This window comes from Urocitellus parryii, chromosome 12 (assembly GCF_045843805.1).
Source record: "Urocitellus parryii isolate mUroPar1 chromosome 12, mUroPar1.hap1, whole genome shotgun sequence".
NCBI lineage: Eukaryota > Metazoa > Chordata > Mammalia > Rodentia > Sciuridae > Urocitellus > Urocitellus parryii.
Window position 1 is genome coordinate 60,203,528 of NC_135542.1, and position 13,263 is coordinate 60,216,790.

Consider the following 13,263-nt stretch of genomic DNA (forward strand, 5'->3'; position numbering starts at 1 on the left):
TACTTTATATCTAACTTTCTGAGACTGCATGACTAGATTAACAAAACAAAACCTTGAGGACTTTCCACTCTACCAGTTTTACTTGTTGTAAAATATTCTAAGCAATCAAGCCAATTCAAACTTGTCACTCTACTTCTTATACTTTCCTAAGGAACTTTCATCTTTAGGATAAAATATAAGCCAAGAGATTTAAATTTAACTAGTTAGCCTCCTGTAGCCATGGGTTTGGCATCCACATATTCAGCCAATCCTGAACTACAAATGTAGTTTGCCCATGGTGGATGAACCTGTATTGAACATACACAGACTTTTTTTTTTCCCTTAGGAATAAAGTTCCCAAAACAGTAAGAACAACACCTATTTACACAGCATTTGCAGCATATTAGGTATTATAAGTAATCTAGAAATGATTTAAAGTATATGAGTATATGCATATATAAATGTACCAAAGAGAATTTCACAATTCTGTGCATGTTGAAAGTACGAATCAAAAATAAAGGAGTGAAAGGAAGATCAATAGAGGAGAGGAGGAAGAAGGGGAGGAAGAAGAAAAAATATATACAAGAGGATGTGTGAAAGTTATATGCAAATACTATACCATTTTATATAAAGGACTTGAGCATCCATGAACTTGTTCATAAGATGCACCAACTTTCCTACTATCAATCTTCACCCAAGCTTTTCCACATGTTTATATCTAACTCCTTGTTCTTGGTCTCTATGCCACAGTATTCTTCTTCGACTTTAAAATCAGAAGGTTTTACCCCAATATCTCAGTATACCAAAATCTTGTAACCCCCTTGGGCATCAAGACAATATCCCAAGTCTTGATTTTGCCACTAATATACTGAAGATCAAAAAGGTTATAAAACAACTAAATGATAAGATTACGACCTATGGATGAAAGTCATTTCAAGTACTATTAAATGATTAAGGGAGTTATTTCTTTTTTCTCTGACCTTTATCTTTGAGAAGCACAATACAATAGGGAGAAAAATCACAGATTTAAAAATAATGAGATCTGGATTTAATTCTAATATCTCTTATTCATTTGCTCTGTGACTTCAGACAGGTTCTGGGTCTCCACTGTCTTATGTGTATACAGACTTATGAATATACCTCAAAATGTGAGGTTCAATGGAATCATTCACTCACTAATTCACGCACCAACTGAGTATCTACTAAGTACCAGTTACTGTGATGAGCATTAGGGGCACATAAAGACACAAATATTGTCTTCTCTAAATAGATAATAAACTCCTTCGGGACACAAAAGTGATATTAGGTAGTATGTCATATACACAATTAGAAAGTTTTGAAAAGTATGATGTCATTCACAAAATAAAATAACTTCTAGGTAAGGAAAATTAGGAAAGGCAGGTAGGTAGCTATTGAGGTAGATCTGGAAAAACTATGTACGACTGACATGAAGAACAGAGTTAGGAGGAACAAGGATGTGCAGGAAATGTTGGAATAACGTAGACTGCCAGGAACATAGACTATATAAAGATTTCTGTGATGGTTAATCTTGGTTATGGACCTGACTAGATTGAGAAATGTTTAGAAAATCCATAAAGCTTATTTCTGGGTGTGTCTGGAAGGGTGTTTCCATAGATGACTGACATGCAGGTCACAGAACTCAGTGGGAAAGACCTGCCCTGGATGTGCATTGTCCAATAAGCTGGGGTCCTGGCTTTAACAAAGAGCGGAAGAAGAAGAAAACTTGTACATGCATACTATCCTCTTTTAAGTGGGAGGATTCTTTTTTTTTTTTTTTTTTTTGCTGCCATCACAGATTCCAGCTTCTTCAGCCTTTGAATGTGCACTTGCACTAGAAACTCTCCAAGACACTTTGGGGCCTGTAGCCTTGAAATGGGGTTCATTATTGGTCCTTCTTACACTCTGAGGTTTCAGCTTTTTCGACTGAGCAGCTCTCCAGCCTACAGATGGCCATGTAGGACTATTAAACCTCTGACTGTATACGTCAATTTAATAAATTCCCTCTTTTAATCTCTCTCTCTCTCTCTCACACACACACACACACACACACACACACACACACACACACTATTGTTTCTGTTCTTCTGGAGCTCCCGAACTAATAGTTTTCTAGTGGGAAGCAACATCAAGTTGCATATTAGGGAAACTCATCTGGCTGTTTTATATGAGATGGAAAGTTAAGTATGGAGACCAGGAGCCAGGATACTGGCTAGTAGCTAATGCAATGGCCCAATTGATAAAATAATGCAATCCTTAGGTACACAAAATCCAATTTATTCCTACTGGTAAGATTTGTCGTCATTATTACATTTTAAACTTCTTAAGTGTAGAAATATTACTATATTTAATTATATAAGTTATATTCTAGAATGATGTCATACCCTGTGGAAGCATTAGGAATAACTAGCAAAACCTCCTTCTATTTCCTTAGAATACATACCTCTTCACTGAGAAGGGCTATGCACTCAGGCTGTAGGGGTCTTGGAACTGAGAGGCCAGGTCCTGGTAGAGATACATTCGATAGCCGTCTCTTTCTTACTCCACTACAGTTATTTGGTATCTTGAAGGCACACCGTTTGTGATAATTTAGTCCACAACCTAAATATATTTTAAAAGGTAAAATGTAAGATCAAAAAAACTTTACTGCTTACATGTGACACATAAAAAACTATCACTTCTTTTACTTAACTTACTTTCTCTGTCAACAATATCTACCCTGATTAAGAACTCAGATGACAGGCTAAGTAGAAGGTAACAAATTCAAGAACAGGAAACATGCAGAAAGGTTTATTTAGAAAGGTTAAGTTAGCTTTAAAGTAGTAGATCCTGAAGTGCAATCCCAAAGGCAATCACCTTGGAATTTGTTAGAAATGTAAATTACTGGTTTCACCTCTGATTTACTTCATTAGAAACTCAGGAGGGGGCCTACCTAAGTGTTTTATGATGCCTGGTAAAGTTTGAGAGCCACAGCTTAATACAGTGGCCAGCAGCAAACTGTGGTCATGTATCAAATCTTTCCTTAGATGAGAAAACCGTATGAAACTCAAATATCAGTGTTCAAAAATACAACTTTTACTGGAACACAGCCATGCTATTTGTTTATGTATTGTCTATGGTTTGTTTCACACTACAACAACAGAATTAAGTCACCAGAGACACCACATGCTCTGCAGAACCTAAAATATTTACTCTCTGGCTATTACAAAAAAGTTTATTGACCCTACATACTAAAAGACTGCTTCTTTGTAAAAAATGTACATCTGCAGCCTATCCCCTAGCAATTCTAATTTAGAATGACTTTGACCATTATATTTAAGAAACTTAACTTTCTAAAAACTTTTAAGTAAGGAGGTTAATATTTACTGAGCCACATTTTGTGCCAAATGTTTTATCTATATTACCTTATTTGAACCATTCATGAAACCAGTGGGGTTGAATATATTTTTACAGAGAAATCAATCCTCAGGTCTAGTAAGTTGCCTATGAATAAAAATGTGTAGGTGGCAGAAGTAGGAACAGAATCTTATAATCTCTGCAATCCTTTTTTTTTTTTTTTTCCCCTTCTCAGTACTGGGGATTGAACCTGGGGTATTTTACCACTGAGCTACATTCCCAGCCCTTTTTATTTTTTATTTCAAGATAGGATCTCATTAAGTTGCTTGGGGCCTAAGTTGTTGAGATTGGCCTTGAACTTGTGACCCTCTTGCTGAAGCCTCCCAAATCACTGCACCCAGCTAATCTTTGCAATTCTAAACCCTGGTTACTACTAGATCCAACTATGACTTGTTTTTTCTTTAATAATAAAAAATGCAAATATGAAAAATTTTAAACCACATACCTTCACATTTTAGTCCCTGACGTACCAATCCCCAGAGCATCTCACCACAATAATCACAAAAAGTAGGAGCTTTGTAAGAATGTACATAGAGTGTATGTGGTCGAATCTGGAAGTCTTCTACTGTGGCCAAAGCTTTTAAAAAGAGAAGTATTAAAATAAACTTTGCATTTGTAATTACAAGGAGATCAGAAATGCTCACCAAGTACATTTATGTTGAAACAGAATCACCATTTCTCTAAAACTTTCATTTAACCATAAAATTAAATTATTTTCCACATTCTGTACTGTGAATTTTAAACTTGTTTAGAAAGTCCACTGGCTTCAAATTTTGAACTCCAACTCAACTTGGAGGTCTGTATGCAGATTATTTGGTCCTTCACAAGCATTTTCATATAATGACAAGACGATAAATAGTTGTTAGATCTATTTTAACTAATTAAAAATTGTTTAGCTTCCAATACACCGGGGGAAAAAAACACTAAAATTAAAATGAAAATACTGTGGAACTTAACCTCAATTTATCACAAATTTCTGTTGGAAAAGAGTTCTAATTTAGGATCCCATGATACAATCTGTTTGTTCTCCATAGTCTTAGTGATTAAGAGAGAGACTCCTTTCCTCTCAGTGAACAAAAGAACAAACCTGCAAGTATAATTACTATACATCCTTATGGTTTTATTCCCACTGGTCCATAACAAAGAAGGAATGGATGTGAGCATGACTTGCAGGGAAGGCAAGGAGTGGAAGCCCCTCATGAGTGAAAAAGACAAGGAATGGAAAGTATATATATATAGTTTGGGGTTGTAGTTTAGAAGAGTGATGGGGAGGGGATAGATGAATGACAAGAACAGAAATATAACAGAAGTAGGAACTTAAAAAGAAAGGTGATGTTGGTCAGAGAGGCTCTAAAGAATAGGCTCAAAGATGAGTTTGGGGTGAGGGAAACGTGGTAGCAGGACTCTGAATTCTTAGGTGGCAAGTTTATTTGCTTTTTCTATCAGTCTTCCTTTCTTGTCAAACAAAAAGTATCACAGACCTATTATGTGCATAATTATGACATTCTTTCTCCCTTTACATATGTCACTAACAATCTTGCCCATAAACTGTTGATGAGACTAAAAATGGAGTTAAGGAACAAGGAATGGCAAAAGCAAATAAGGTAAAGAGGAAAATGCCCATTGGGAACAAAATGGGAAGAAAATTTTTTTCTGATATTATTAGTTCATTTTAGTTATATATAATATTAGGGTTCATTTTGACACATAATTATACAATCATGGAATATAATTTTCTCTAATTCAGTCCCTACTAGGAAGAAGCATCTTTTTTTAAGCCAAGGAAACCAGTACTGTTATTTCCTCTTTCATATCTTTAATATTTTTTTTCCGATTCTTTTTTCTGAACCTCAATTTCCCTCATCTAAACTGTTTATAAAATGGGAAAAAGAAAACAAAATTTTAATAGTTTTATTTATTTGATTCAGATAAAAAAAGAACATATTTCTTTGTCAGTTCAATTGACAATTCCATTAATTTAGTAAAACCCAAGTAATTTGCAGTTCATTTTCCTACTTTTTTCATCTGTGAAAGTAGTAAGTAATCTTCCTAAAAGTAAAATTACATAGTAGTGACTATTTTATAGAGGAAAGAAGTAAGCAACCATATAGTACCAAGACCAAATGTAACTGAACATAGCATTTAATGCAGAAAATAAAGCTCTTTGCAAAAATTAAAATAAAAAAGAACAAAATGAAAGGAGTTATTTACTTACCTGAAAGAACAACTTCTACTAGATCTCCTTCATGTATTTCATCTGCTGAGGTAATCAGCTGCAAAATATTTTCTGAGTTCATGTCATGGCGAAAGAGAAGAATTTTATCATACATGCCAAAGAATCCACACTCTGGAAACTGTGGGAAAATAGTCCTATATCAATATACTCATAACTTTCTGTTTTTATAAGTAAATGTCTCAAAGTTATGAGAGAATTTTTAATAGTGTTTTAGCTTAACATTATTTGATAGCAATTTTATTGATATCCAAAAAAACCACACTCAAGCTTTGTGGTTAATATTCAAAAATAGAAAAGTAAATTTATAAATAGTCACTGATTATCTTTTTTTTTTTTAAGAAAGAGGAGAGGGAGAGAGAGAGAGAGACGGAGAGAGATTTTTTTTTTAATATTTATTTTTCAGTTCTTGGCAGACACAACATCTTTGTTGGTATGTGGTGCTGAGGATCGAACCTGGGCTGCACGCATGCCAGGCGAGTGCGCTACTGCCTAAGCCACATCCCCAGCCCCAACTGATTATCTTAAAAGACAAAATCTCTTTGAATGAAAGCACTTTTTTTGTTTGTTTGTTTTGTGTCGTGCTGGGGATTGAACCCAATGCCTCCTACATGCTGGATAAATGCTCTGCCACTGAGCTACATCCCCAGCCTCACACCTCTTTGAAATAGGAATTTTTATATTGCTGATGAAGAATATAATCTTGAACTCATACTTTATTATTATATAGCTTGAAAGACAAGTAGTTTTTCACATTCTCTAGAACTGCATTGTCTGATATATAGCTTCTATATTTGCTACTATAGTTTGGATCTTAAGTCCTCACCAAAGATTTATGTGTTACAGGCTTGGCACCTTGGGGTGGTGCTATTAGGAGATCATAGAGTACTTACGTGGTAAGTAGGGTTACTGGAAGGTTTTTATGTCATTGTTCCCTGAAGGGACTGTGGGACCCTGGTCTTTTTTTTTTTTTTTTTTTAACTGTCTTTTGCTCCCTCATGAGGTGAACAGTTCTATTCTGCCTCATGCTTCTACTATTATGTGTTTCTTCACTGAAAGCAAGTGGAACCTTTGAAACTATGAGCCAAACCAAACCTTTTCTTTATAAGCTGCTTATCTCAGGTGTCTATTAAGGTTGCCTAATGTAGCTATTAATCACAAGCAGTTATTTAAATGTAAAATAATTAGAATTAAGTAAAAATAAAATTTTGATTCCTTATTCACTCAAGCCACATTATATACAAGCACTCAACTGCCATGCTAGCTACAAGTTATCATACTGAACAAGACAGATATAGAACACTTCCACCATCCTAGTACATTGTATTGAACAATGCTTAGAAGACCAATAATAATCAAACTATAGTCACAAGACTGCTATTTCCAATATTTTTGCCAGACACACAGTCTCTAGCATTTATTTAATACCTTATTTATATTTACTCACTGTAATTACAAATGCATCATTTACAATACCTTTCTTTAAAACAAACAAACAAAAAAACAAAACAAAAAAAAAAACCTATGGCCAGAGCAGGAGAATTGCAGATTTGTTCACATATGCCCTATCTGTATCATTTTAAGGCTTCTCCATTTTGTCAATATAGTGCCAAGACACTTTGGGGATTTGTATGTGGCCTAAAATATGAAGATGTATAACTAATATTTTTAATAGTAAATAGTTTGAGGTTAAGAGAGGATTTTAAATACTGGCCTTACAAAATAACCATGTTTAGTTTCCCAATCAATTTTTAAAAATGAGATCATCTTCAAACCTACTAGGGTCTTGGGATATGCTGCTCTAGAAAATTCTTCAGGTCTCAAGAATTATGAACATGCATAACTTATTTTAGCTCCTCACAAAATATTTTTTAATAAACTATACAGTGTGTCAGGCCTTATCAGACCTATGTTGAATGGCCTGAAAGAAATCACATAAAACTATAATGCATTTACTTTAGGGATGTTGTTGGTGATAGAGTTTACTACTTCATACAATAGCCCTGCTTTGTGAGGACCCATGAAACAAAAGTTCCCTGGTTAGTTTTGTATGAGCAACTTGGATCATATATAATCAGTGATGTTTTTGTGTTTACTTTGCCTACTAGAAAAAAACAAGCCAAATTTGTAGTCTACTTTACCAGTCTAGGATCTATGGCAGGTGTTTTTAGGTGCAGAAGCAACCTACCTTCCTCTTGTTTTCTGACTTTAATTTTCCCATTTGAAAAATCTTTTATATCTCTCTCTCAAGAGTTCTCAAATCTTTTATTTTTTAAAGTTAAAATTTAAAAAACTGAAAACAAGAACTTCATTAGAAAGTTGGGAGATTATTAGTATTTTTTGAACCTGTTAAATAATAGGAAAAAATAGAAATATGTAGATTTTTATAAAACTAATTCTATTTTCAATAATTTGAGTTGCCCAATAGGATTTATAAAAGTTCATAATATGCTTTAAAATATTTAACACTATAATAATTCTCAGCTGGAAAGATAACAATAAAAATACAGACTCAGGAAATTATTACATTTTTATTTAAAATTTAAAATAAATTAATTTTAAAATGTTAAAATTTTAATTAGAGAATATCTTCATAACTTAGTTCCAACAATTTTTCACAGTGAATAAAAAAAATTCCACGTTTCATCCTTATAAAAATAAACTCTTTAACAAAATATTTGGATTTTTTTTTTTTAATACTGGTGGGGGTGCTCTATCACTAAGCTACATTCCTATCCCTGTTTTTTTTTAATTTTGAAACAGGGTCTTGATCAGTTATTTACGCCAGCTTGGAACTTACAATCTTCCTGCTCCAGTTTCACAAGTAACTGGGATTAAAAACATGTACTACCATGTCTAGCTTCTGATAAAATATTTGTATGAATGAAGCTGAATTTTAAAAGTCATATTTCTTGTAAGTCTGCTAAGTGCAAGGTATTTGCCCCATAATGTGTAAACAGAAAAAAAGATACTATCTTCTAGGAGATTACAATCTAGTAGGAAATAAACACAAATATTATACCACATGGTTAAGTTAATGATGAAAATGAAATAAAAACAAAATCATAGAAATAAAAGCAAATAAATAACTGGGAAAGTATAGTAAAGGATACAGAATGATATTTAAACAGAACTGTAGTTAAAGAAGCTGGTGGAGGCATGCATGGGTTCCATAAGCTAAAGGTAAACATGTGTCATAGTTGAGAAAGTACAAGGTAAATGGAACAAGGTGAAGTGTAGCCATGAGACTGAAGAATGAGGTAGGGAAGAACGGGGCAGAAATAGCACAAATATGCTCACAGGCCTGACGGACTATACTAAAAACCTTGGAGTTGACAGTTGCTACTTACTAACTACAGAAACTTAGATCAGCTATGAAACCACCCTTTATCAGTTTCTTGTTTATAAAATGGGGATAACATAGTAGTGTGGCTTTATAGGGTTCTTGTCAAAATTAAATTTCTTGATAGCACTATGATCAATAAATACTGGTGGTTCATATTATTCTGTATCCAAGAGGGAGAGACTCAGATCAAAGCAATAATATGAACAAATCTGTTACCTAAAAAAATAATGCTTATAGCATTGTGTAAATAAACTGAAATAGAAGAGACCAGAGCAATCTCCTGAAACAAAGAATGAAGCTAATGTATGGGAAATAAAAATCAGAGTCTGGATTATATAATACAAAATGAAAAGAGATGAAGAATACTTCTCTCTTTAACAAAACATACGGATCATTAATACTGATTTGATCAAAGCAGAAGTCCTAAAGAATGGTAATGAAGAACTGAATTTAATAAACATACCAATGAAAGAAGGAAAACAACATTAAAATAAATTTACAGCTTGGACAAAAAACAAACATAACCTTCTTAACAGACATATGACCTAATGAATAACAACAACAAGAAATTGGTATTAAGAGGTCCAAGAGCAAGTTAAAAAATTACAGAAAGTAATACAAATGTTTATTTAAAATAAAAATTTATACATCAGAGGCTGGAAAGCTATTGGTGGTAATAAAGAATAAAGTCATTTTCTAGGCTAGTAAATACTTTCATAATATACTCACCTATAAAATTGACAAATTAAGAATTCTGAGGGGAAAAGTTGTAATAACTAGCCTAAAATAAATGGATTTTTGCTACTTGAGATTATAATTTAATGGTATGGCTGGTAAGAGATTTAGGTGTGTTTGGTAAGATTATCTGAAAGCAAGGGTCAGAACTAAATGATAATAGAAAATGTAGCTTGGAAAAAAAACAACAAAAGATTAAATACTGTCACTGAACATGAGGGAAACATTGTGGCCAAGGTTTAAAAATATTAGAAGTCTGGAAGCATGAATATATTAAAGATAAACATCTAAAAAGAAGAAACAGGAAATAAACAATGAGAACACACTTTAAAAAGTCTAAACAATTATGCAAAATAAACAAAACAATCTCCCAATGAAATGGATATACAGGGATATTGTTCATAATTTTTACAAATTCAGAAATTAGTTCTTTCAAGCATGAATAAATACGTAAAACAATGCCTTAACTCTGGTTACACATCAGAACCACCTGTGGAGCTTAAAACTTGAAAAGATGCTCAGGTTTTCTTTTCCCATAGACACCTGAATTCTAAATTTACTTTGAAAACAATATATTAAAAATAGTCTTTATTTTTAAAAATAGTTTTATACTTACAGAAAAATTCAGACAATAGTACATAGAGGGTTCCCATATACCCTATTATTAACATTTTACATTAGTTTGGTACATTATAAATTACTCACCTAACTTTATCAACTAAAGCCCATATTTTATTAAAATTTCCTTAGTTTTCACCTAATGTCCTTTCTCTGTTCTAGTATCCCATCCATGTTACCACATTACCTTTAGTCGTCGCGTACCCTGAGGCCTCTTTTGGCTGTGATGATTTCCTCAGACTCTAATGCCCTTGACTGTTGTATTTAAAGAGTGCTGGTCAGGTATTTTGTAGGATGCCCCATTGCTGGAATGTGTTTGATGTTTTTTCATGGTTAGACTGGGATTATTGGTGTCAGAGAGGTAGACCACAGAGGTTAAGTGCCATTCTGTGTCATCTTCATTATATCCTATCAAGGGAAGCTATTATATGACATCACTGATGTTGACTGAGTTAAGGTTTGCCAGATTTCTCCACTGCAAATCTACCCACCCCCTGTCCAGACCATATTTTTTCAAAGTAAGTTAAAATGAGCATCCCCCCACTTAATAAGCAGAAAGTTATGTTCTCTTTCCTTGAAGGTAGAATATCTACAAAAATTATTTGGAATTCTTCTACCTAGGAGATTCGTCTATTATCCTCCATTTATTTGTTTATTCAATCATTTAAAAATGTCCGTATAGACTCAGGGATATTTATTTTATACTTTGGGATATTCTACTCTTTAAAAATAAATAAAGATATTGTATCCATCTACAACTAGAAAAAATATATTTTAAAAAAATTCAAAGGGTTAAAAAGAGTAGAGGGCAAAATCTAAGTGCTAGTTGCTTAGTTATCTATCCTATAATCAATACCGCCCAGAATCTTGAAAATATTTTATATACAATCAAGTAAACACGAATATGTTTTTCCCTTTTACATGGATGGTGGCACACTACACTTTTCTGTACTTTTTAAAATTTTTTACTTAGCAATAGAGATCATTCCATTAACAAAGGAAGTTCTTATTCTCCCTGCACTCACAACTGCATTGCTTTCTACTAGTGTCTATTGATGGGATGTGGAGTGAACAGTAAAATTAAGGTCAAACTGCCCTGAGTTCAAATCTTACTAATTGTATAATCTTACCTCAGTTTCTCCATCTGTAAAACAGTGCCTATTTCATAAAATTATCATGAGAATTAACTGGCTTTTCTTGATTTGCTTTCTACAGATTATACCTATGAGCCTTCTTGATTGTGCAAAATGAACTCTTTTCCCTGTCCATATGGGAAAGAAACAGAATTTCATCATAAAGGTATTAAATTCCCACTCCCACACATTTTCTTTATTCACTTTGGACTCTTTCTTTGATTTTCCATGAAAGATATGGCTTCAAGAACAAAAGATTCATTTTTCTACAAAAATTTTACAGAAGTTCCTTTTTATGGCATTAACTTATGCTTGTTATAAGATTCCAATACTTGCAAAAAAATTATTTAAGCAACACATATTTTGAGAGTTTTTTTTAAAAAAAGATTTTTTAATATTTATCTTTTAGTTGTAGTTGGACACAATACCTTTATTTTGTTTATTTTTATGTGGTGCTGAGGATCAAACCCAGGGCTACGCATGTGCTACACGAGCGCTCTATGGCTGAGCCACAACCCCAGCCCTTTTGAGAGTTCTTTAAGGTTAAGCTCACGTGGTTAAACTTCTGTCACTAAAATGTTAGATGAGCTAGGAAGCTTGCAAGTTTTTATTTTACTTAGTCACATCATACAATTTTTGCATATAAACAGAAGCTTCAGAATTTAACATTATTTGAATGAATAATTTATCATTATTTTAAAAGAGTATGGATTTCATTTTAAATATACTGGGAAACCACAGGAGTTTTAACATACATTTCCTTTTTTCCTTTTTTTTTTTGGTATTGGGGATTGAACCCAGGGGCACTTAACCACTTAGCCACATCCTCAGCCCCCCTTTTTTTTTTTAGAGACAGGGTCTTACTAAATTGCTGAGGCTGGCTTTGAACTCTCGATCCTAGTGCTTCAGCCTCCTGAGCCACTGTGGCCATGTGCCATAGTGACTGGCCACTTAATTTACTTTTTTTAAAAAAGGTTTTTGTTTTGGGTATAATAAGTAACTAATCTCATTTAGGAAGTCTGAAAACTATGCACATGCAAACCCACTTGTGTGTGTGTGTGTGTGTGTGTGTGGGCGCGCACACGCGCAAGCATGTATCTGGCTCAAAATGCCATTTAGTGCTAAAGTTGAGAAACCCTGATATAGGGAATAAAGGAGTCAAGAGTATAGAGACACTGGGAAATTTATATAAATGTACCACCACTTAGGTTAAGATGTAAAACATTCTCAGCACCACAGATTTTTTTCATATGCCCTTAATTTGAGATGCTGAATATTTACATGATTTTCAAATTTGATTCTAAGATAGTCTTTTTATGCATAAATCAGATAATAGAAAATAATTGGCAAGAATGTTCTCTTTTCAGGTTTCCTCTAAAATCCCTAAGAACCTAGAATGTAGTTATTTAACAGGTCCTTACTAGTTTTAAGATTTCTAAAAGATAAAAAAATCTATTGACTATTATTTTTTTTTAGTCTTATTTTTGTGATGCCAGGAATTGAACCCAGGACCTCACAAATGCTAGGCAAGTACTCTACCACTAACTAAGCTATGGCTCCAGATTGGTGAATATTAAGCAATTAATTTGGCATTACTAAATTCCCCAGAACCAAGTCTAATATTAATTTAACATCAATTTTTGAAGTGTTGAAGAATTCCAGTGACTTTATGATATATACACAAAGCAATAAAGTCTAGTTGAGAATGAGAAAATTATTCAACATGAACTTGAATTTATTTTTACCTTTCATCATTAATCTCCAACTCAGAATTTTATGGATATTACATACCAGAAAAGCTGTTT

The 13,263-nt window shown here is 33.3% G+C and overlaps 1 protein-coding gene across 3 annotated transcripts in view; it reads right to left on the reverse strand.

The window, feature by feature from the left end:
• Positions 1-13,263, reverse strand: part of Prkd3 (protein kinase D3) — a 69,636-nt gene that overhangs the window by 41,108 nt on the left and 15,265 nt on the right. For all 3 annotated transcript variants that reach the window (XM_026405851.2, XM_026405849.2, XM_026405850.2), the window contains 3 exons: positions 5,609-5,747; positions 3,839-3,970; positions 2,441-2,598 (listed from right to left, as the gene is read on the reverse strand). In XM_026405851.2, coding sequence (XP_026261636.1) covers positions 2,441-2,598; positions 3,839-3,970; positions 5,609-5,723 — 405 coding nt within the window. In that variant the 5' untranslated portion in view covers positions 5,724-5,747. The remainder of the gene's footprint in view (positions 1-2,440; positions 2,599-3,838; positions 3,971-5,608; positions 5,748-13,263) is intronic.